We start from the raw sequence: 25,415 nt of genomic DNA, 5'->3' as shown, positions 1-25,415 counted from the left end.
CTCATCACAATTTATGCTTTAATCTCAATTAGTATTAAGTTTTAGTCTTAGTGTTTTTCCTGCCCGAAACGCTTTGCGTAATAGTGGCTTTAGGCATTGTATGTACTAGCTCTATCTATAAATCCATCAACTTTTGTATCTTACTTTGTATGTATGTACCTTACCAGAATAAAAATTTATTATTTATTATTATTATTTGTAGCTGTTAAATAAACATGTTATAAATTTTCTCGTTTTCTAAACAAAAACAAAAAATACTATCAAAATATTTAAATTCAAACGCCAATCAATCGACACAGCTCAATTTCACCACAAATTGCACTGAAAAATAAGAAGAACACTTAAAAAAATGGCATGAAAAACAATGAAAAAGAAACAAATTAGCTATATCCATGAAAATTCAATATATTGCAATCGGAAACATTGAAATTGAATCGTAACATATTTTGTATCGTATGTTGCTCTTACGTGCAACAAATGGCGCTGTTTTTCAAAACATGCATGTTTTTACTGGTCACAGTTGTGGCATCTAAATAGTAGGTATATCAAAACACACACGTATTCGTAAAGAACGTCGTGTCAAAATTTCAAAGCAATCGGTGAAGAACTTTTGGAGATTACAGCGTGTGTTGCTCATACGTACTACAGATGGCGCTGTTTTTCTTAAAAAGCATGTTTTTTCCTTTCACAAGTGAGTCATGTATATAGTAGGTATATAAAAACACTCACCTATTCGAATGCAATGTTGTATCAAGATTTCAAAGCAATTGGTAAAGAGGTTTCAAAGATTTTCCTCACTTGAAAAACACACGAAAAACACAGCTTTAAAAAAAAAAACATGTTTTTTCCCATCACAGACGTGACATCTACATAGTATGTATATAAAAACCTGCTCGGATGTGAATGAAACGTTGTGTAAAAATTTCAAGGCAATTGGTGAAGAACTTTCAGAGATTAGCTATTTTGAACAAATGAACATTTCCATTTTTATTTATATAGATAATTTTTTGCACCCTTTTGAGCTCTGATGATCCTGACCAACCTATGTTTGTTCCAAGCCCCAGACCATTTACCCCAAAAGATATTTATATAGTAATCCTGTGATATTTTATTTTTGTCAATATTAAACAGAGAAATCACATTAATGTGATATATCAATGAACAAATCCAACAGGAGCCATGATAAGGGTTCGTACCTTTTTTTCCCGAGTGTTTCCAGGCGTGCTCTAGTCGACTGCTCCACGACATGGTAAAAGAACTGCACCCTGGAGTACTACTGCACCCTTAATGATCATGAGGCTTCCACTGAAACCTAACCAGGGTTCCACATGTGCTGGGTGTTCCTAGGCACGCTCTAGTCAACTGCACCACGACATGGTAAAATATTTATCTGTGTAATGATGAAGGGGTATCAGAGGTAGACTTACTGGTTGACAGAGCCCGAGTGCATAGAGAAATTGTGTGAAACCCAGGTTAGGCTTCAGAGGAAGCCTTGGTATCCTTGTAGGTGCAGTAGTACTCCAGGTTGCAATGGTTTTACCATATCATGGTGCAGACAACTAAAGCGTACCTGTGAAAACCCATCGCATAGGTTCGAGCACTCATCAAGGCTCCTGTTGGATTTAGTTAATGTCAACATTGCTGAGCTTAATTTACCAATTTCCCGCTTCCTTGCATCCTATTCTTCCCCCCTATTCCACATGTCCTCTCTTTGTGTCATCTCTCACTCCCTTTCTGCCTTCTCCTCGTCTCTTTCCTTGCTTCTCTTCCTGCCCTACCCATCATGCCATCCACACTCCGGCGCTTAACCTCTCCTCCTCCCCTCCTCTCTCTCCTACAGAGCTCACTGGCCTTCAAAGAGTTTAACCCTGACGGCGGCCGCTCCCAGAACTGCCTGCACGTCAGAGCCACGGGCCTCCTCGACACTGACTGCAACAAGAATAGCTGCTCCGCTTGCCATGCCGCCGTTGGCAACACCTGGACGCTGAGAGGCATCTGTGAGGACGAGATGGTGAGGGAACGAGCTACTTGCGATGCAGCACCTGCAGGGACGAGGTGGTGAGGGGACGAGTAATTAATGGGATGCAGCACCTGTACCCACAAAAGGTTAATTAAAAAGGAAGAAGTGCAAACTGCGTCATTGTTAATATCTATATCACTCACTTAAGAATAACAAACAGCTGGAACTACTTTATTTATGTTAATTTCAGATCACACAAACCGTAGTAGAGTATTCCGTAGGTTTTTTGTGAAGGGGAAGGTGTGACTGTGCTGACACCCATTTACATATATGATATACAGTGGTGTGGTACCTGGTGTTTACCTTATACGGTATACAATAGTGTGGTGGGGTCTGATCGCTGAGTGGACAGCGCTCTGGAATCGTAATCCTAGGGTAGATCCTCAGAAATGCCAGAAAAAAAATTGTCAGAGTTTCTTTCACCCTGATACCCCTGGTACCTAGCACTAAATAGGCACCAATCACCATAATTGTCACAGATCTTCTCCACACACACACACACACACACAGTTTGTCACCATCGTTGTCAGAAATCTCAACACCCTGTGTACTGTGTAGACTAGTCTCTTCCCAGTAGTGCTGGTGTACTGTGTATACCAGTCTACTCCCAGTAGTGCTGGTGTACTGTGTATACCACAGTGTACTCCAAGTAGTGCTGGTGTACTGTGTATACCACAGTCTACTCCTAGTAGTGCTGGTGTACTGTGTATACCACAGTCTACTCCCAGTAGTGCTGGTGTACTGTGTATACCACAGTCTACTCCTAGTAGTGCTGGTGTACTGTGTATACCACAGTCTACTCCCAGTAGTGCTGGTGTACTGTGTATACCACAGTCTACTCCTAGTAGTGCTGGTGTACTGTGTATACCACAGCCTACTCCCAGTAGTGCTGGTGTACTGTGTATACCACAGTCTACTCCTAGTAGTGCTGGTGTACTGTGTATACCAGTCTACTCCCAGTAGTGCTGGTGTACTGTGTGCCTTACCTTGAGGTTACCTTGAGGTGCTTCCGGGGCTTAGTGTCCCCGCGGCCCGGTCGTCGATCAGGCCTCCTGGTTGCAGGACTGATCAACCAGGCTGTTAGACGCGGCTGCTCGCAGCCTGACGTATGAGTCACAACCTGGTTGATCAGGTATCCTTTGGAGGATATGTGTATACCACAGTCTTCTGCCAGTAGTGCGGGTGAACTGTGTACACCAGTCTACTCCTAGTAGTGCTGGTGTACTGTGTATACCAGTCTACTCCTAGTAGTGCTGGTGTACTGTGTATACCACAGTCTACTCCCAGTAGTGCTGGTGTACTGTGTATACCACAGTCTACTCCCAGTAGTGCTGGTGTACTGTGTATACCAGTCTACTCCCAGTAGTGCTGGTGTACTGTGTATACCACAGTCTACTCCCAGTAGTGCTGGTGTACTGTGTATACCACAGTCTACTCCCAGTAGTGCTGGTGTACTGTGTATACCACAGTCTACTCCCAGTAGTGCTGGTGTACTGTGTATACCAGTCTACTCCCAGTAGTGCTGGTGTACTGTGTATACCAGTCTACTCCCAGTAGTGCTGGTGTACTGTGTATACCACAGTCTACTCCCAGTAGTGCTGGTGTACTGTGTATACCACAGTCTACTCCCAGTAGTGCTGGTGTACTGTGTATACCACAGTCTACTCCCAGTAGTGCTGGTGTACTGTGTATACCACAGTCTACTCCCAGTAGAGCAGGTGGGTTACAGTCAATATGGACCAGTAATCGGGTTCTTGATGGATGAACCTTGTTTGTCGTATCCGACCCCAAGTCTGTAGTACACTTTCAAGACTTTGCTATATAGTGCAATGAATAAATAAGGGGGGGGGGATGAGCAAAACACTATTCCCTTCATCAATATATTTACACTTAAACCCTTCAATACAATAATTAGATTATTATTACACTTATGTACATCGGTATCTCTTTCACTGAGGACACCGGGCGCTCACATACAGTGTTCGCCAACCCCAGCGTTTCTCTCACCCAGTACCTTATCCAACCATACTAGGACACACTGGCGAGTCTCACCTTGTACGCGGGCCAGCCCACCGACACAGTATCACGAGATGCCTATATCCCACGACCACTCTCTTGCCACTCGCTGACAGAAGACTTCAGCCACACGCTGATCGGGGTCACAAAACAATCAATACAGGGGTAGTGAACCCCTGGCGACTGGCTAGCAGAGTTTCACAACAGGAACCTCACTGTCGTTCGTTACTCTCCTAAGCCAGTCCCGGGGTACGCCGATCTCTTCCAATACTACGTAATCAGCAGTCTACACACTGCTTCAGATCGGCGGTGGCTTACTTAGTCATCTTCCAGGACTAAGTCGAGAGAACGTAGGCTGCCCAAGGTAAACTGCCGTCCTCAGTACCACTGCCTACAGACGTCACCTCTGTGGACATAACACGTCATCAGTTAATTGGACAGAACACTGGGGAAACCAGGAGGTAACACTCACTGGGGAGGTTATCTTGAGATGATTTCGGGGCTTTAATATCCCCGCGGTCCGGTCCTCGACCAAGCCTCCACCCCCAGGAAGCAGCCCGTGACAGCTGATTAACACCCAGGTACCTATTTACTGCTAGGTAACAGGGGCATAGGGCGAAAGAAACTCTGCCCATTGTTTCTCGCCAGCGCCAGGGATCGAACCCAGGACCACAGGATCACAAGTCCAGTGTGCTGTCCGCTCGGCCGACCGGCTCCCGACCGGGGAGTTGACATTATGGACGTAGCACAACCTAGGTGGCGCTGATCTTGATGCGCCACCTCTCCAGAGGTCATCTGCAACGACCTCTCTGGCTGGCAAAGGCAGGAAACAAGAGCCATTTGCTGTTGTCACGCCACGACCAATAGATGGCATTGCCTACATAGCGTCCAATATTAGGGGGGTTGGAGTGGAGACTCATAGATGGCGCTGGAATTACCAGGCCACACTCAGACGGTGGTGACGAGTTCGTAACAGAGTGTACTGTGTATTGTTGGGGTTCACCTCTCTTCTCTCTAGTCTGGGGTGAGCAATAGTTATGCTTAAAGTCACTCACCATAGCCCTGCGGGTCTTCCCTCGATCCTCACGGCGCCACTGCACGCCAGGAGAGTCTCCCAGTCAATCTTAACGGCCTCTTATTAAGAAAGAGTGAGAACACGACTCGATCACATCGACCGTCGTGTGCCCTCCCCAACAATAGGGCTCTACGGTTAATCACAAGATCGCCAACTGGTGTTTTTAGGTGGCCAGTAACACCATCAGTGGACGGGTGTATTCAGTGGTAGCCTTGGCAAGGTCACACTCAAAGATCAGGAATCAGGCAGGTACTTATTGTTATCACTCTATGTTTACCAGTAATTATAGCCACAAGATCAATGGAGGGGATGATAAAAACACAAAGAGAGTTTTGTATTTTACTTAAAATGTATGAAAGATGTCACAAGGCCACACAATAATCGATAAATCAACTGATCCTGACTCGGCCGGTAATTCCCACGGATATTATGCGATCACTAGAGGGCAACACTCTCCCCCTCCTCATCAAGTGTCAAGAACAGCTGATCGCAATGGTCTTTCCGCGCGATCTTGGCTTGTTTCCTAGATTCACGCGCGCTGTTTCTTTAAACTTTCCAATATTACTAGAAACTCGCACACTCGATATTTGCTAAATAAACCGTATTACTCAGTTACACTGTACTCAGGCTCAAACAGTCTTTTCTACAATCAATGCTATAATGATTCACTGTAATGGCTTTACATTGTTCTTCACTCAACCATATATTATGAAATATTAACACTGGAGTTTTCAGTACTTTCTCTCGTGGGCGATAACGCAATAATTCACTGTACTCACAAATGATTATTCACTGAATGAACATAGACATATATATGGTATATAAATCAATCATCAATACATGGAAAATAAATAGTTTCTGGGCACATAGCCTAACCTCCAAATACTGGCATAATATTATATATAATTTACCACTATATGTTCATATCAAAATCTATAGAAAGATATACACAACACAGTAAATTTATCACTGGTTCCTGGTGCCTGTACACACCAATAATCAACATGAATATTACAAGTACTCTTGATAGTACTGTCTAACACACTGGTGCTTTACCGTGACATGGGTGATACTTGCTCACGACATATAAAATCCTCAGGCTAGAAAATATAGCCAAATAACATAGCTAACTAAAGGGGAATGGGGAGGGAACTAGAACCACCTACTTCACCCTATCCTCCGATGAGAGTCGAGATGTAGCTCCTGATCCTCGTGTCGGGAACGCCCCCACACTACACGTCGTCGTGTCCTACCAGAGCCTCTCGTCGTCCCACCGTTTAGCGCGTCGTCTCCGTGCCTCCTCACTGCTCTCCTTCTTGACTTCTTGAAGGTTGGAGTCGGTCTCCTGGCCGTCGTCTTCTCCCAGCAACGGCTGTCGCCTACGTCTCAGCTACAGTCGTTCGGTTTCCCCAAATAGTCCTCTCTTCCTCAGCTACCCAGTGGCTCTGTCAGCCACTACGCTGTCACGAACTGGTGAATTGCCACAGACGTCACGTACGTCACTGCACGGCTTCACTGCTACTGGCACAGTACCTGACTGGAGCACTTGTTGCTCAAATAACCGTCAATTCCCTCTTCTGGTTCAACACATGAACTAGGGAAGACTTCTCAGAGTACTGGCGGACTTCAGGTGACGCGTAAATCCACGGGAGCGAGGTACAACTGTCCTACTGACAAGACCATCCGTCGCACGTCCGACCTCTATGACGTGTCGTGTCTGACTGCTGGCGCCAGCTCGGCGCGCTGGCCGGACCCCCTTCCATCGTGACGTCACTTTCGCTATGGGAAGTTTTCATTGGCTCCCGGTGCCACATTGCTGTCGGTGACCAATCCGGTGCCACTGACGTCACACGGTTTTGGCGGGAGATCAGGGAAGCAAGCGCCATCTTGGCTCCCTAAAGGGCCTAAATCACAGGCCAAAATATCACTATTTCACAAATTTCTCGGCTCTCCGAGAACACTTCACTCTCTCCCATATATCAAATTGCAGCCTGCAACGTAGAGAACGCTTGGGAAAGTAAGTAAGTAATTATCAAAAGAAGGCACCAAACCGGGAAGGCTATGTAGCACCATCAAAGACGCAAAATAATCAGAGGGCGCTAAATATCACCAAGGATGCCAATACGAGAACAAAAACGCATAAGGCGAACGATATCAAAAGTATCCGAGTCACCAAGAATTCTATCGAGGGACAGGTGACCGCGAGGGGCGGTCGGAAAGCAAGACATATGCTCGTCCTGGAAGTCAGGACATTCAACAAGGACATGCACGACCGTAAGAGGGACAATGCAACTAGGACAATAAGGAGCAGGGCGGCGCTCCATCAAGTGACCATGGGTTAAGCGAGTATGGCCAATACGCAACCTCGCCAGAGCTGTTTCCCACCGCCGGTTACGGTGGAAGGAGGACTGCCACGAGGAAACACAACATTTAAGAGTACGTAGCTTGTTACTAGTAACAGACGACCAAGAAGCCTGCCAACGGGTAAGGACTGAGGAATGGATAACCGGGTAAAAGTCGGAATACGGAATGCCCTTACGAGAGATGGGACACGAGCGGACAGCTTCCTTGGCGGCAGCATCTGCACGCTCATTTAAAGACACACCAATATGGCTGGGAACCCAACAAAACTCAACCGACTTAAATTTACTATGAACGAGAAACAGCCAATGCTGGATCTCGACAACCACTGGATGAACTGGATGAAAGGACCCGAGAACCATGAGGGCACTACGAGAGTCAACAACAACTACAAAGGAAGACTGACAACGAGAAAGTAGGAGACGAAGAGCATAGAGAATAGCATAAAGTTCCGCTGTAAAGATGCTAGTCTCCGGAGGCAAGCGACACATATAAGTGCGATCAGGAAAAACAACAGAGTAGCCAACACCGTCCGCTGACTTAGACCCATCGGTGAAGACAGAAACGGAGCGGGAGTGAGAAGAAAAGTGCTCAAGGAAAAGGCGTTTTAGAACCGTAGGAGGGGTAAAAGCTTTAGTGATACGGGTCAAGGAAGTACAAAACCGCGGAAGAGGGACCCTCCACGGGGGCAAAGAAGGAACAACACGAGGAGAAACATCAGAAATACGAACGGAGAGAGAATCCTGTAGGCGAGATAACCGGACAGAAAGAGGGAGGTGGTGAAGAGGAACAGGAACCGCAGGAGGGGCAAAAGTTAAAGCACGACAGAGGCGAGAGGAAGGATGTTGCAAGGACCGCGCAAGATAGCGAAGACAGTAGCGATCACGGCGGTCCTGGAGAGACAGGAAGCCAGTGTCAACATACAAGCTAAGGATGGGAGTCGAACGAAAGGCACCAGAACTGAGGCGCAACCCAGTATGGTGCAAAGCATCAAGACGGCGAAGAGTAGAAGGAGAAGCAGACGAGTAAGCAGGGCAACCATAATCGAGCTTAGACAGGACGAGAGAGGAATGTAAAGCAAGGAGAGTGCGCCTATCTGCCCCCCAAGAAGTATGGGACAAGACCCGAAGGAGGGTAAGGGCCTTAGAGCACTCAACACGGAGGTAAGAGATATGGGGAGACCAAGACAAACGAGTGTCAAGGAATAACCCCAAAAGCTTCGCAGAATCTTTGTATTCAAGGGGATGACCATAAAGTGACAAAGAGGGACGAAGAACAACCCGTTTCCGCGTAAAAGTCATGGCACAAGTCTTAGAAGTAGAGAACTTGAAGCCATGACCTGTGGCCCAAGACGACACGGCATCAATTGCAAGTTGAAGCCGGCGTTGAAGGAGAGGCGAATCATCACCCTGACAACAAAGGGTAAGATCATCGACATAGAGAGCGGAGAAGACACCAGAAGGAAGAGAGGAAAGAAGACCATTGAGGGCAACAAGAAAAAGAGTAGTGCTCAGAACACTACCCTGGGGCACACCTTCGTATTGCTGAAAAGAGGGAGAGAGAGCGGTACCAAGGCGCACCCGAAAGGAACGACGAGAGAGGAAGCTGCGGAGAAAGAGAGGGAGATGACCACGAAGGCCAAAAGAATGAAGTTGAGATAGGATATGATAACGCCAAGTGGTGTCGTAAGCCTTTTCTAGGTCAAAAAGGACGGCAACAACAGAGGTCTTCGCAGCAAAAGCAGTACGAATATAGACCTCCAAGTTCACCAGGACATCTGTCGTGCTGCGGCACTTGCGGAAACCAAATTGAGAAGGGGAGAGGAGGTGATGGTGTTCCAGGAACCACATCAGACGAACGTTAACCATACGTTCAAAGAGTTTGCAGACACAACTTGTGAGAGCAATAGGGCGAAAGTCCTTAGGGGAAGTACCCAGAGACCCCGGTTTGCGAACAGGGAGGACAACGGCATCGAGCCAGTCCTCAGGGACTGACGACGACTTCCAGATCCGATTATACAGACTCAGTAAATACTGAGACGTGCTCGGAGGGAGATGGCGAAGCATCTCATAATGAATACCATCGGAGCCCGCCGCCGTAGAACCGCAGAGGGCCAGGGCAGAACGAAGTTCAGAGAGAGAGAAGGGATCATTATAGGGAAGCTGAAGATGAGTGCAGAAATCTAAAGGACGAGACTCAAGGACAGGTTTACGAAGAAGGAAAGATTGGGGAAGATGAAGACCAGAGCTAACAGAAGAAAAGTGGGAACCCAGTTCGGAAGCGACCTGCAACGGGTCCGCCACAAGAGTATCATGGAGGTGAAGGACCGGTGAAACATCGGGAACGAACTTACCCGCTATCTTGCGGATACGCTTCCAGATCTGGGCCAGAGGGGTCTCGGACGTAATTGTTGAGACATAAGATGCCCAACATTCACGTTTAGCCGTACGGATGGCCCTACGGGCCACCGCACTCGCTTTCCGAAAGAAAAGAAAAGAATCGGTCGTCTGCCTACGGCGGTGCCTCTTCCAGGCTGCACGCTTACAGCGGACAGCCCGAGCACAGTCCGCATTCCACCAGGGAACGCACTTCCGTGGACCCCGAGAGGAAGAGCGAGGAATAGAGCGGAGGGCAGCGTTGAAGACAGTGTCATGAAAAAGGAGGAGAGCGCGAGAGAGAGGCAGAAGGGAGAGGTCAGGGAGAGCAGCACTGAGGGTAAATAGGGTCCAGTCTGCCTTAGCAAACTGCCACCTAGGGAAAGAGAGGGAAGGGCGAAAAGAGAAAAAGGAAACAAGGATGGGGAAATGATCACTTCCATGGAGGTCATCAAGAACCTGCCACGTGAAATCTAAGTAAAGAGAAGAAGAGCAGAGAGAAAGATCAAGACAAGAAAGGGTGCGAGTCCGAGAGTCCAAATGAGTGGGCTCACCAGAATTCAGAAGAGACAGGGAAGAAGAGAGGAGAAACGGCTCAAGGAGGCGACCCCGGGTATTCGTCAGAACGTCACCCCAAAGAGAATGACGACAATTGAAGTCACCCAGCAGGAGCACAGGCTCCAGCAAGGAGTCCAGGAGGTGTTTCAAATCAGGAAGAGAGAGAGCGGGACACTCGGGGGGAGATAAATGGAACAAACTGTGTACCATTTTCCACAAAGATACGAGCAGCAGAACAATGGAGAGGCGAAGGAAAAAGTAAAGGAACAAAGGGAACATCAGCCCGAATCAAAAGAGCAGAAGAATTAGAAGCCCCAGCAATGGCTGGGGGGGGGGGGAGAGAAAGGAATAGCCACGAAAACGACCAGGACGAGCACCAAGCATTGGCTCCTGGAGACAGACACAAAGGGGCGAAAACCGCGAAATCAGAAGTTGGAGTTCGAGGAAATTGGCGTAATAACCTCGAACGTTCCATTGAAGAATGGACAACGACGAGAAGAGAAAGGACAAAAACAGAGAACAAGGAAGAAACAAAGGCGAAAGAGCAACAGAGCACGTTAAAGAATATCAGGGTCGGGATCAGGGTCAGCAAAGTCAGGGTTAGGGGGCATGGGTAAACTGAGCAAAGACGGAGGGAAGGAAACGGGAGAACAGAGCAGAGGTGGGCGGGCAGGGTCTGGAGGAGGAGGAGGAGGAGGAAGAGGAGGAGACAACGGAGAGGAGCCGTCAAGGACAGCAGCAGGAGGGGGAGTAGAAAGAGGGGAGCGCACCCCAGCAAGAGCAGCAACCGAAAGGGAAGCAGGGGCCAAAGAAACCTCCATAGCAGGAACAGGGGGCGCAAGCACTGAAACGGGAGGGGAAGGAGCAACAGAGCCAGAAGGAGGAGCTGAGGAAGAAAGCGAAGCCTTCTTACCCGCCGGGGAAGAGGAAGGAGAGGAGCCAGGCTTACGCTTCTGACTTAAAGAGACCGGTGTCCCAGCAACTACGTACCGGGCAACGGATTCCAGTGTCTCAACAGGAGAAGCCGAACGAGAGCACACACGACGGCCGTTAGGAGAGCGATGGACATCCGCCCGCACCGACAGGCGGTGGGGAGAGCCAATAGATGGAGGAAGAGGATGGGTAGGAGGATCGGAGGGGGACGAGGAAGAAGACACAGAAGACACGACAGACCGGGTAGAAGGAAGGGGAACCCCAGACAGAGGACCAGGAGGAGGATCCTTCGGGAAAGAACCCAAAGGAACAGAGGAGGGGGCAGTGGGCGCATCAGGGTCCAAGGCCCGGAAACGGTTGTGAGTCTGAGGAAGGCGGGAAGGACGAGGAGAGGAAGAGCGCAACACGCGAGCATAAGAGATATTAGCATAAGGCGGGAGCCGGCGAACCTGGCGCCTCGCCTCAGGAAAAGATAAACGCTCCCGGTGCTTCAGGTTGAGGACGGCTGCCTCAAGCTTGTAATGGACACACGCACGGGAAAAGGTAGGATGGGCCTCACCGCAGTTGAGGCAACGAGCCTGGGGAGAAGTGCACTCCGACTTAGAGTGACCTTCGCCACCACACAAAGGACAGAGAGAGACAGTCCCGGAGCAGCGGAGGGCACCATGTCCAAACCTCCAGCACTTGTTGCAGAGCCGAGGAGAAGGAATGTACTCCTGGACAGAGCACCTGGCACCAGCAAGAATGACAGAGGGTGGAAGGGTCCTACCATCAAAGGTAATCTTCACAACCCGGAGGGGTTGACGGCGACTACCACGAGGGGGACGAGTAAACGTGTCCACCTGGAGAATAGAATGGCCCTGGGCAGCGAGGATATGGCGAATATCGTCGTGGCAGTCGCGCAGGTCCCGAACACCGGTTGCAACATGGGGCGGGAGCAAAATAGTGCCAACACTGGCATTCAACTGAGCGTTCTTCGAGACCCGAACGGGGGTCTCGCCAAGGCAGGATAAGGCAGCCAAGCGGGAAGCAGCATCCTGAGAAGGAGCAGCAACAACACGTGTACCGAGACGAGTGGGGTTGAAAGTAATGGAGGCATCCACGGAATCAATGAGATGTTGATGAAGGGAGAAATCGTCAGGAGGCGCAGAATCAAGAGGGAGGAGATCAAAATATTTGGCCCACGAAGCGGGACCAAACAAGGCTTGATAGGTAGCAGAACTGAAAGGAATCGAGCGAGGGCGGCCGTGACGAGGACGGCGGTGAGAACCCCCAGAGAGAGAGGGGTTAAAAGGCGCAGTAGTTACAACTAGAGAAGGAGCCGCGCCAGGGGACGAGGTAGTCACCACAGGGGGCTTGGGGCTCGACCCAACCACAGAGGAGGGAGGGGAGCCAGGGGAAGGAGTCAGAGAGGCCAAAGGAGGAGCAAGGTTGGGGCCCAATGCAGCGGAGGCTACAGAGCCCGGTCTTCCAATACGGACCGACTCGGGGGCTTGGTCGCCCACCCCACGAGCCTGAGAAGGTAAGCCAGAAGTAGCCGAAACAGGGGTTATCATCTTGACGAAATGAAGAATTCACTCACGAATGTGCCCCCACACCCACCATGGAGCCACAATTAGAGGCAGGACACCCAACAAGAAGCTATCGCCGATCTTGTCGGGGCCTCCTAGGGGTGCGTCGTGAGTATACGCCCCACAAACGCCACCTTAAGAAACCGACAGTCCGTCGAGATCGGGTTCAGTGACGAAGTGGGGATTGACAATAAAAGGTTCCCCTCGCTCTCGACGTCGGGTACTGCAGTTCTACGGGTGCATGAGTATGCCTCCTCAAGCACCCGGGCGTCAAAATAGAAGAAGTCCATGGAAGAACCAGAACGAGCAAAAGGTCGGCAGGAAACGGCAAGCAGATAGGAGAAGAGGGGGGAGAAAAACGAAACAGAAGGAAAAGGAAAAGATGCCCAGCAAAATTGGAGAGGATGGCAGCAGGAGCACAAGGCTAGAAAAGGACAGAGGACTGTCCCAAGGAGCATCACACTCCGGCAGCCGCCCACTAAGCCCCCACACGGCGACAACGAGCTGAGCGGGGAGGGGGCACAAGTCACTGAATACTGGCCTGAAGGGCCAACATCAAAAACACAAGAAAACAAAAGAAAAATAAAACACACAGCAAGCACACAGACTACGAAAAGATCTCATACTTGTCCGGCCACTCTTCCGCCGGGAAGCGAACACAGTACGCTTCCCAAAGTAACATAACGTCCTCCGAAACATGGTCACTATTGAGCGTACGAGGATCGGGCATTAACTCTGGCACACCCACAATAAAACACTTAGCCCGACGAATCCAGATGGTAGAAGGGCACCACGGAGCAGGACGCACACGGTCAACAATTTCAAAATGCAACGGATGGTCAGCATCCATCGCCACTCCGGAGGCCAAGATGAGAGGGAGAGGCTCCTTCCCAAGAGGCCGGGCAATGGGCAGCACACTGGGAGCCTCCTCAGCTGCCTCACAGGGCTCCTCGGCAACCACTGAACGTTGCACCTGCCGGGACCCCCCACGCTTGGCATCCTTTTTCAGCACCAGCTTGATGCCTCGGCTCGCTCCAGGATCCACACCATCCACGCCCGGAGGAGCAACCACCTCCCACTGCGGAGAACCTTCTGCAGGAGAAAGAACAGGAGGTAAATTAGACGCACAAACATCGTCAACAGCCGACACATGGACATCAGCCAGCGTCGTAGAGCACGAGGCACCTGGAACCGCCACACCATCTCCCGAAGCTCCACCCGCGTCGTAGTCCTCCATATCAGCCCAAGCAGTAGAAGAGCGCCTAGAACGCTTGGGCACTGGCCGTACATCCTCACAGCCGGAGGCGGACCCAGAACCACGGCCCTCACGAACCGGGCGAACCGACGCCCGTCGCAGTACTTCAGCAGCCTCAACCACATGGGGAACCGGGCCGCACACAACAGGGTGCTCCGCAGCCCCCCCAACACCCAACACAGCCGGAACACCTGGCGAGGGCGCAGGACCAGGCGCAGCAGCAGGAGTCGAGGAAGACGCAGACGCACTCGGCTGAGGGGCAACAAGCACCGGGGGCATGTCGGGTGACGCAGGAGGGGCCGCATCAGCAGCGACTGGGACCTGCTCCACTTCATCTCCGGAATCCACGCCCTGAGGGAGCGGCGGGAAATCCTCCTCCCGGAATAAGTTAACAGGCGCAGCAGGTGTCTCAGAGCACCCGGCAGCCTGATGCCCCAACTGGCCACACCGGAAACAAGTACGGGGCTGCCGGGCATAGTACACCCGAACGTAGTAGCCCAGCAGCCGGACAGAAGATGGGATATCCGACCGCAGGCGCATACCTAATGTGCGGACGTTCGTCTGCTTCCCAGCATACTTCCCCGAGGACAGCTTGTTCACCCGCACACTGATGACTGCACCATACCTCCCGAAGAAGCGCCGGAGAAGGTTTTCAGGGAACTCCAGGGGCGCACCGTGCACACTGACATATGTCAGGGCACCACTTCGGTCCGAGATCGTAACGGAGCCGGCGCCATCCGGCAACTGCAATGAACGCCCCTCGTTCCGCCGGAGGAAGTCCCGATACTCCTCCTCCCCCACGAACTTGACAATCACCCGGTAGGCCGTAACAAGCTCAACGCCATACACAGCGTCCACCGGGACACGAAGCATGTCACACATAACTAACTCAACGGCCGGATAACCAGCCTTACACGTGAATTCCAGTCCCACGGAATTTACCCTCAACACAGGAGGAATAGCCAGGCCCCCCATGGCAAAACGGCCACGTCAGCACGCAGCCAGGCAGGCAACAACACTGGACAGGGAGGGTAAGAGACCCCCACACCCCCTGCCGGCGAAAAGACTGCAACCTCCCCAAACTGCCGGAGTGTGCAGACGACACGTCTTCACCCTACGGCTGCTCAGGTGGAACTCACTGTGTATACCAGTCAACTCACAGTAGTGCGGGTGTACTCTGTATAGTACATACATGGACCCATCCTGTTTCTAATATATGTAAACGATCTCCCAGAGTGTAGAGATTCATTGCTCTCAATGTTTACTGATGATGGAAAAATTATGAGAAAAATCAAGACAAATGACGATAACCAGAAACTACCGGACGAACTGGACAAGCTGGAGGAATGGTCTAGAAAATGGCTACTAAAGTTCAAGTCAGGAAAGTGTAAAGTGATGAAATTAGGCAAAGGAAGCAGAAAGCTGAATACAGTCTACCATCTGGGAGGTGAAATCCTGCAAGAGTCAAATAGAGAGTAAGATCTGGGGGATGATATCATAGAGATGTCCCCAGAGGCCCACATCAAAAGGATATCATCAGCGGCATATGCAAGATTGGCCAAAATAAGAACTGCCTTTAGAAACGTGTGTAAGGAATCGTTCAGGACCTTGTATACCACCTATGTCAGACCAATCCTGGAATATGAAGCTCCAAACTAGAGTCCATAACTCTCATACGGGGATTGGAGCACGGGGAAGACATGATAATAACCTACAAAATACTCAGGGTGGACAAGGACAAACTCTTCAGCACAGGTGAACCTCGAACAAGGGGACACAGGTGGAAACTGAGTACCTAAATGAACCACATGGATGTTAGAAAGAACTTTTTCAGTGTCAGAGTAGTTAACAAATTTAATTTATTAGAAAATGATTTGGTGTAAGCAGAGTTTCAAATGTAGAATAGATAGAGCCCAGTAGGCTCAATAATTTGTACACCAGTTGATTGACGGTTGAGAGGCGGGACCAAAGGTCCAAAGCTCAACCCATGCAAGCACAACTAGGTAATGTAGGTGATTACACTACTCCCAGTAGTGCTGGTGTACAGTGTATACCACAGTCTACTCCAAGTAGTGCTGGTATACTGTATATACTACATGCTACTCTCAGAGGGGCTGGTGTACTGTGTATACCACACTACTCACAGAGGGGCTGGTGTACTGTGTATACCACACTACTCACAGAGGGGCTGGTGTACTGTGTATATCACAGGCTGCTCACAGACGTGCGGGTGTATACCACAGGCTACTCACAGACGTGCGGGTATATACCACAGGCTACTCACAGACGTGCGGGTGTATACCACAGGCTACTCACAGACATGCGGGTGTATACCACATTCTATTCACAGCCTAGCAAATACAAAACTTTTTGAAAACTTTCATATACCTGTTCCAATAGGTGTACGAATAACTTGTATGGAGAATATTGCAGGAGAGCATTTGAGAAACTTTTAATCCCAAAAACCAAACATATACGTTTTTTTCTAAAACTATTTTATTCCCAATGAATTACAAATAGTTTTTACATGTTTAAATATAAAATTGATGATGTTTTTGTCAAATTCATTAATAAATCGTGAATGATATTTAATTGCTGTATGAAACATTTATTTATTCTCAAACCAGATAAAATTAATGTTCATAATTTTGCTAAAAATTGTTCTTTTAAAACAATTTGACTCCTTAAGTATTCCACTAAACACTAATATCATGTTTAAATATAAAATTTATGTATTATTCCCTAAAACAATTGAAATAATTTGTAAATGTTGCTTGATTGAGGTGTGAAACATTCTTAAAAAATTTTGTTGTCTTATATATTAACGTGAGTTTATTAACTGTCTCAAGTGAACAGTTTATCAAACAAGAAGATTAACATTCGGTGCTGGCAGGTGACAGCTGGGTGTGGGTGCTGGCTGGGTGCGGGTGCTGGCTGGGTGTGGGTGATAGCTGGGTGTGGGTGCTGGCTGGGTGTGGGTGATAGCTGGGTGTGGGTGTAAGCTGGGTGTGGGTGATAGCTGGGTGTGGGTGCTGGCTGGGTGTGGGTGCTAGCTGGGTGTGGGTGCTAGCTGGGTGTGGGTGCTGGCTGGGTGTGGGTGCTAGCTGGGTGTGGGTGCTGGCTGGGTGTGGGTGCTGGCTGGGTGTGGGTGCTGGCTGGGTGTGGGTGCTGGCTGGGTGTGGGTGCTAGCTGGGTGTGGGTGCTGGCTGGGTGTGGGTGCTAGCTGGGTGTGGGTGCTGGCTGGGTGTGGGTGCTGGCTGGGTGTGGGTGCTGGCTGGGTGTGGGTGCTAGCAGGGTGTGGGTGCTGGCTGGGTGTGGGTGCTGGCTGGGTGTGGGTGATAGCTGGGTGTGGGTGCTGGCTGGGTGTGGGTGCTGGCTGGGTGTGGGTGCTGGCTGGGTGTGGGTGCTAGCTGGGTGCGGGTGCTGGCTGGGTGTGGGTGCTGGCTGGGTGTGGGTGCTGGCTGGGTGTGGGTGATAGCTGGGTGTGGCTGCTGGCAGGGTGTGGGTGCTGGCTGGGTGTGGGTGATAGCTGGGTGTGGGTGCTGGCTGGGTGTGGGTGATAGCTGGGTGTGGGTGCTGGCTGGGTGTGGGTGATAGCTGGGTGTGGGTGCTGGCTGGGTGTGGGTGCTGGCTGGGTGTGGGTGCTGGCTGGGTGCGGGTGCTGGCTGGGTGTGGGTGCTGGCTGGGTGTGGGTGCTGGCTGGGTGTGGGTGATAGCTGGGTGTGGGTGCTGGCTGGGTGTGGGTGCTGGCTGGGTGCGGGTGCTGGCTGGGTGTGGGTGCTGGCTGGGTGTGGGTGCTGGCTGGGTGTGGGTGCTAGCTGGGTGTGGGTGCTGGCTGGGTGTGGGTGCTGGTTGGGTGCGGGTGCTGGCTGGGTGTGGGTGCTGGCTGGGTGTGGGTGATAGCTGGGTGTGGGTGCTGGCTGGGTGTGGGTGATAGCTGGGTGCGGGTGCTGGCTGGGTGTGGGTGCTGGCTGGGTGTGGGTGATAGCTTGGTGTGGGTGCTGGTTGGGTGTGGGTGATAGCTGGGTGTGGGTGCTGGCTGGGTGTGGGTGCTGGCTGGGTGTGGGTGATAGCTGGGTGTGGGTGCTGGCTGGGTGCGGGTGCTAGCTGGGTGTGGGTGCTGGCTGGGTGTGGGTGCTGGCTGGGTGCGGGTGCTGGCTGGGTGTGGGTGCTAGCTGGGTGTGGGTGCTGGCTGGGTGCGGGTGCTGGCTGGGTGTGGGTGCTGGCTGGGTGTGGGTGATAGCTGGGTGTGGGTGCTGGCTGGGTGTGGGAGCTAGCTGGGTGTGGGTGCTGGCTGGGTGTGGGTGATAGCTGGGTGTGGGTGCTGGGTGGGTGTGGGTGCATGCTGGGTGCGGGTGCTTGCTGGGTGTGGGTGCTGGCTGGGTGTGGGTGCTGGCTGCGTGCGGGTGCTGGCTGGGTGTGGGTGCTGGTTGGGTGTGGGTGCTGGCTGGGTGTGGGTGCTAGCTGGGTGTGGGTGCTGGCTGGGTGTGGGTGCTAGCTGGGTGTGGGTGCTAGCTGGGTGTGGGTGCTGGCTGGGTGTGGGTGCTGGCTGGGTGCGGGTGCTGGCTGGGTGTGGGTGCTGGCTGGGTGTGGGTGCTGGCTGGGTGTGGGTGCTAGCTGGGTGTGGGTGCTGGCTGGGTGCGGGTGCTGGCTGGGTGTGGGTGCTGGCTGGGTGTGGGTGATAGCTGGGTGTGGGTGCTGGCTGGGTGTGGGAGCTAGCTGGGTGTGGGTGCTGGCTGGGTGTGGGTGATAGCTGGGTGTGGGTGCTGGCTGGGTGCGGGTGCTGGCTGGGTGCGGGTGCTGGCTGGGTGTGGGTGCTGGCTGGGTGTGGGTGCTAGCTGGGTGTGGATGATAGCTGGGTGTGGGTGCTGGGTGGGTGTGGGTGCTTGCTGGGTGCGGGTGCTTGCTGGGTGTGGGTGCTGGCTGGGTGTGGGTGCTGGCTGCGTGCGGGTGCTGGCTGGGTGTGGGTGCTGGTTGGGTGTGGGTGCTGGCTGGGTGTGGGTGCTAGCTGGGTGTGGGTGCTGGCTGGGTGTGGGTGCTAGCTGGGTGTGGGTGCTAGCTGGGTGTGGGTGCTGGCTGGGTGTGGGTGCTGGCTGGGTGCGGGTGCTGGCTGGGTGTGGGTGCTGGCTGGGTGTGGGTGCTGGCTGGGTGTGGGTGCTAGCTGGGTGTGGGTGCTGGCTGGGTGTGGGTGCTGGCTGGGTGTGGGTGCTGGCTGGGTGTGGGTGCTGGCTGGGTGTGGGTGCTAGCTGGGTGTGGGTGCTGGCTGGGTGTGGGTGCTAGCTGGGTGTGGGTGCTGGCTGGGTGTGGGTGCTGGCTGGGTGTGGGTGCTGGCTGGGTGTGGGTGCTAGCAGGGTGTGGGTGCTGGCTGGGTGTGGGTGCTGGCTGGGTGTGGGTGATAGCTGGGTGTGGGTGCTGGCTGGGTGTGGGTGCTGGCTGGGTGTGGGTGCTGGCTGGGTGTGGGTGCTAGCTGGGTGCGGGTGCTGGCTGGGTGTGGGTGCTGGCTGGGTGTGGGTGCTGGCTGGGTGTGGGTGATAGCTGGGTGTGGCTGCTGGCAGGGTGTGGGTGCTGGCTGGGTGTGGGTGATAGCTGGGTGTGGGTGCTGGCTGGGTGTGGGTGATAGCTGGGTGTGGGTGCTGGCTGGGTGTGGGTGATAGCTGGGTGTGGGTGCTGGCTGGGTGTGGGTGCTGGCTGGGTGTGGGTGCTGGCTGGGTGCGGGTGCTGGCTGGGTGTGGGTGCTGGCTGGGTGTGGGTGCTGGCTGGGTGTGGGTGATAGCTGGGTGTGGGTGCTGGCTGGGTGTGGGTGCTGGCTGGGTGCGGGTGCTGGCTGGGTGTGGGTGCTGGCTGGGTGTGGGTGCTGGCTGGGTGTGGGTGCTAGCTGGGTGTGGGTGCTGGCTGGGTGTGGGTGCTGGTTGGGTGCGGGTGCTGGCTGGGTGTGGGTGCTGGCTGGGTGTGGGTGATAGCTGGGTGTGGGTGCTGGCTGGGTGTGGGTGATAGCTGGGTGCGGGTGCTGGCTGGGTGTGGGTGCTGGCTGGGTGTGGGTGATAGCTTGGTGTGGGTGCTGGTTGGGTGTGGGTGATAGCTGGGTGTGGGTGCTGGCTGGGTGTGGGTGCTGGCTGGGTGTGGGTGATAGCTGGGTGTGGGTGCTGGCTGGGTGCGGGTGCTAGCTGGGTGTGGGTGCTGGCTGGGTGTGGGTGCTGGCTGGGTGCGGGTGCTGGCTGGGTGTGGGTGCTAGCTGGGTGTGGGTGCTGGCTGGGTGCGGGTGCTGGCTGGGTGTGGGTGCTGGCTGGGTGTGGGTGATAGCTGGGTGTGGGTGCTGGCTGGGTGTGGGAGCTAGCTGGGTGTGGGTGCTGGCTGGGTGTGGGTGATAGCTGGGTGTGGGTGCTGGGTGGGTGTGGGTGCTTGCTGGGTGCGGGTGCTTGCTGGGTGTGGGTGCTGGCTGGGTGTGGGTGCTGGCTGCGTGCGGGTGCTGGCTGGGTGTGGGTGCTGGTTGGGTGTGGGTGCTGGCTGGGTGTGGGTGCTAGCTGGGTGTGGGTGCTGGCTGGGTGTGGGTGCTAGCTGGGTGTGGGTGCTAGCTGGGTGTGGGTGCTGGCTGGGTGTGGGTGCTGGCTGGGTGCGGGTGCTGGCTGGGTGTGGGTGCTGGCTGGGTGTGGGTGCTGGCTGGGTGTGGGTGCTAGCTGGGTGTGGGTGCTGGCTGGGTGCGGGTGCTGGCTGGGTGTGGGTGCTGGCTGGGTGTGGGTGATAGCTGGGTGTGGGTGCTGGCTGGGTGTGGGAGCTAGCTGGGTGTGGGTGCTGGCTGGGTGTGGGTGATAGCTGGGTGTGGGTGCTGGCTGGGTGCGGGTGCTGGCTGGGTGCGGGTGCTGGCTGGGTGTGGGTGCTGGCTGGGTGTGGGTGCTAGCTGGGTGTGGATGATAGCTGGGTGTGGGTGCTGGGTGGGTGTGGGTGCTTGCTGGGTGCGGGTGCTTGCTGGGTGTGGGTGCTGGCTGGGTGTGGGTGCTGGCTGCGTGCGGGTGCTGGCTGGGTGTGGGTGCTGGTTGGGTGTGGGTGCTGGCTGGGTGTGGGTGCTAGCTGGGTGTGGGTGCTGGCTGGGTGTGGGTGCTAGCTGGGTGTGGGTGCTAGCTGGGTGTGGGTGCTGGCTGGGTGTGGGTGCTGGCTGGGTGCGGGTGCTGGCTGGGTGTGGGTGCTGGCTGGGTGTGGGTGCTGGCTGGGTGTGGGTGCTAGCTGGGTGTGGGTGCTGGCTGGGTGTGGGTGATAGCTGGGTGTGGGTGCTGGCTGGGTGTGGGTGCTGGCTGGGTGTGGGTGCTAGCTGGGTGTGGGTGCTGGCTGGGTGTGGGTGCTAGCTGGGTGTGGGTGATAGCTGGGTGTGGGTGCTAGCTGGGTGTGGGTGCTGGCTGGGTGTGGGTGCTAGCTGGGTGTGGGTGATAGCTGGGTGTGGGTGCTGGCTGGGTGTGGGTGCTAGCTGGGTGTGGGTGATAGCTGGGTGTGGGTGCTGGCTGGGTGTGGGTGCTAGCTGGGTGTGGGTGCTGGCTGGGTGTGGGTGCTGGCTGGGTGCGGGTGCTGGCTGGGTGTGGGTGCTGGCTGGGTGTGGGTGCTGGCTGGGTGTGGGTGCTAGCTGGGTGTGGGTGCTGGCTGGGTGTGGGTGCTAGCTGGGTGTGGGTGATAGCTGGGTGTGGGTGCTGGCTGGGTGTGGGTGCTGGCTGGGTGTGGGTGCTAGCTGGGTGTGGGTGCTGGCTGGGTGTGGGTGCTAGCTGGGTGTGGGTGATAGCTGGGTGTGGGTGCTAGCTGGGTGTGGGTGCTGGCTGGGTGTGGGTGCTAGCTGGGTGTGGGTGATAGCTGGGTGTGGGTGCTGGCTGGGTGTGGGTGCTAGCTGGGTGTGGGTGCTAGCTGGGTGTGGGTGCTAGCTGGGTGTGGGTGCTGGCTGGGTGTGGGTGCTGGCTGGGTGTGGGTGCTAACTGGGTGTGGGTGCTGGCTGGGTGTGGGTGCTAGCTGGGTGTGGGTGCTAGCTGGGTGTGGGTGCTAGCTGGGTGTGGGTGCTAGCTGGGTGTGGGTGATAGCTGGGTGTGGGTGCTGGTTGGGTGTGGGTGCTAGCTGGGTGTGGGTGCTAGCTGGGTGTGGGTGCTAGCTGGGTGTGGGTGCTAGCTGGGTGTGGGTGCTGGCTGGGTGTGGGTGCTAGCTGGGTGTGGGTGCTGGCTGGGTGCGGGTGCTGGCTGGGTGTGGGTGATAGCTGGGTGTGGGTGTAAGCTGGGTGTGGGTGCTAGCTGGGTGTGGGTGCTAGCTGGGTGTGGGTGCTAGCGGGGTGTGGGTGCTGGCTGGGTGTGGGTGCTAGATGGGTGTGGGTGCTGGCTGGGTGTGGGTGCTAGCTGGGTGTGGGTGCTGGCTGGGTGTGGGTGCTAGCTGGGTGTGGGTGCTAGCTGGGTGTGGGTGCTAGCTGGGAGTGGGTGCTAGCTGGGTGTGGGTGCTAACTGGGTGTGGGTGCTGGCTGGGTGTGGGTGCTAGCTGGGTGTAGGTGCTAGCTGGGTGTGGGTGCTAGCTGGGTGTGGGTGCTGACTGGGTGTGGGTGCTAGCTGGATGTGGGTGATAGCTGGGTGTGGGTGCTGGCTGGGTGTGGGTGCTAGCTGGGTGTAGGTGCTAGCTGAGAGTGGGTGATAGCTGGGTGTGGGTGCTAGCTGAGAGTGGGTGATAGCTGGGTGTGGGTGTAAGCTGGGTGTGGGTGCTAGCTGGGTGTGGGTGTAAGCTGGGTGTGAGTGCTAGCTGGGTGTGGGTGCAAGCTGGATGTGGGTGATAGCTGGGTGTGGGTGGTAGCTGGGTGTGGGTGCCAGCTGGGTGTGGGTGTAAGCTGGGTGTGGGTGCTAGCTGGGTGTGGGTGCTAGCTGGATGTGGGTGATAGCTGGGTGTGGGTGCCAGCTAGGTGTGGGTGTAAGCTGGGTGTGGGTGCTAGCTGGGTATGGGTGCTAGCTGGATGTGGGTGCTAGCTGGGTGTGGGTGCTAGCTGGGTGTGGGTGCTAGCTGGGTGTGGGTGCTAGCTTGGTGTGGGTGCTTGCTGGGTGTGGGTGATAGCTGGGTGTGGGTGATAGCTGGGTGTGGCTGATAGCTGGGTGTGGCTGATAGCTGGGTGTGGGTGATGACTGGGTGTGGGTGATAGCTGGGTGTGGGTGATAGCTGGGTGTGGGTGATAGCTGGGTGTGGGTGATAGCTGGGTGTGGGTGCTGGCTGGGTGTGGGTGCTAGCTGGGTGTGGGTGCTGGCTGGGTGTGGGTGATCTAGGTTATCTTGAGATGATTTCGGGGCTTTAGTGTCCCCGCGGCCTGGCCCTCGACCAGGCCTCCACCCCCAGGAAGCAGCCCGTGACAGCTGACTAACACCCAGGTACCTATTTTACTGCTAGGTAACAGGGGCATAGGGTGAAAGAAACTCTGTCCATTGTTTCTCGCCGGCGCCAGGGATCGAACCCGGGACCACAGGATCACAAGTCCAGCGTGCTGTCCGCTCGGCCGACCGGCTCCCACACCCAGCTATCCCCGTGATAGCTGGGTGTGGGTGATAGCTGGGTGTGGGTGATAGCTGGGTGTGGGTGCTGACTGGGCTTGGGTGATAGCTGGGTGTGGGTGCTGGCTGGGTGTGGGTGCTAGCTGGGTGTGGGTGCTGGCTGGGTGTGGGTGCTAGCTGGGTGTGGGTGATAGCTGGGTGTGGGTGCTGGCTGGGTGTGGGTGCTGGCTGGGTGTGGGTGCAAGCTGGGTGTGGGTGCTGGCTGGGTGTGGGTGCTAGCTGGGTGTGGGTGATAGCTGGGTGTGGGTGCTAGCTGGGTGTGGGTGCTGGCTGGGTGTGGGTGCTAGCTGGGTGTGGGTGATAGCTGGGTGTGGGTGCTGGCTGGGTGTGGGTGCTAGCTGGGTGTGGGTGCTAGCTGGGTGTGGGTGCTAGCTGGGTGTGGGTGCTGGCTGGGTGTGGGTGCTAACTGGGTGTGGGTGCTAACTGGGTGTGGGTGCTGGCTGGGTGTGGGTGCTAGCTGGGTGTGGGTGCTAGCTGGGTGTGGGTGCTAGCTGGGTGTGGGTGCTAGCTGGGTGTGGGTGATAGCTGGGTGTGGGTGCTGGTTGGGTGTGGGTGCTAGCTGGGTGTGGGTGCTAGCTGGGTGTGGGTGCTAGCTGGGTGTGGGTGCTAGCTGGGTGTGGGTGCTGGCTGGGTGTGGGTGCTAGCTGGGTGTGGGTGCTGGCTGGGTGCGGGTGCTGGCTGGGTGTGGGTGATAGCTGGGTGTGGGTGTAAGCTGGGTGTGGGTGCTAGCTGGGTGTGGGTGCTAGCTGGGTGTGGGTGCTAGCTGGGTGTGGGTGCTGGCTGGGTGTGGGTGATAGCTGGGTGTGGGTGCTGGCTTGGTGTGGGTGCTAGATGGGTGTGGGTGCTGGCTGGGTGTGGGTGCTAGCTGGGTGTGGGTGCTAGCTGGGTGTGGGTGCTAGCTGGGAGTGGGTGCTAGCTGGGTGTGGGTGCTAACTGGGTGTGGGTGCTGGCTGGGTGTGGGTGCTAGCTGGGTGTGGGTGCTAGCTGGGTGTGGGTGCTAGCTGGGTGTGGGTGCTGACTGGGTGTGGGTGCTAGCTGGATGTGGGTGATAGCTGGGTGTGGGTGCTGGCTGGGTGTGGGTGCTAGCTGGGTGTAGGTGCTAGCTGAGAGTGGGTGATAGCTGGGTGTGGGTGCTGGTTGGGTGTGGGTGCTAGCTGGGTGTGGGTGTAAGCTGGGTGTGGGTGCTAGCTGGGTGTGGGTGTAAGCTGGGTGTGGGTGCTAGCTGGGTGTGGGTGCTAGCTGGATGTGGGTGATAGCTGGGTGTGGGTGGTAGCTGGGTGTGGGTGCCAGCTGGGTGTGGGTGTAAGCTGGGTGTGGGTGCTAGCTGGGTGTGGGTGCTAGCTGGATGTGGGTGATAGCTGGGTGTGGGTGCCAGCTAGGTGTGGGTGTAAGCTGGGTGTGGGTGCTAGCTGGGTATGGGTGCTAGCGGGATGTGGGTGCTAGCTGGGTGTGGGTGCTAGCTGGGTGTGGGTGCTAGCTGGGTGTGGGTGCTAGCTTGGTGTGGGTGCTTGCTGGGTGTGGGTGATAGCTGGGTGTGGGTGATAGCTGGGTGTGGGTGATAGCTGGGTGTGGCTGATAGCTGGGTGTGGCTGATAGCTGGGTGTGGGTGATGACTGGGTGTGGGTGATAGCTGGGTGTGGGTGATAGCTGGGTGTGGGTGATAGCTGGGTGTGGGTGATAGCTGGGTGTGGGTGCTGGCTGGGTGTGGG

The 25,415-nt window shown here is 54.8% G+C and overlaps 1 protein-coding gene across 1 annotated transcript in view; it reads left to right on the top strand.

Annotated features, from left to right (window-relative positions):
• LOC123756207 (uncharacterized) overlaps positions 1-25,415 on the top strand; it is a 376,309-nt gene that overhangs the window by 216,771 nt on the left and 134,123 nt on the right. The window contains exon 10 of the mRNA XM_069336649.1: positions 1,841-2,011. Within this exon, the coding sequence (XP_069192750.1) occupies positions 1,841-2,011 (171 nt within the window). The remainder of the gene's footprint in view (positions 1-1,840; positions 2,012-25,415) is intronic.

The sequence above is a fragment of the Procambarus clarkii genome, chromosome 36, assembly GCF_040958095.1.
Source record: "Procambarus clarkii isolate CNS0578487 chromosome 36, FALCON_Pclarkii_2.0, whole genome shotgun sequence".
Lineage (NCBI taxonomy): Eukaryota > Metazoa > Arthropoda > Malacostraca > Decapoda > Cambaridae > Procambarus > Procambarus clarkii.
Note: the sequence above shows the minus strand (reverse complement) of the source record. Positions and strands in the feature narration are given on the sequence as shown.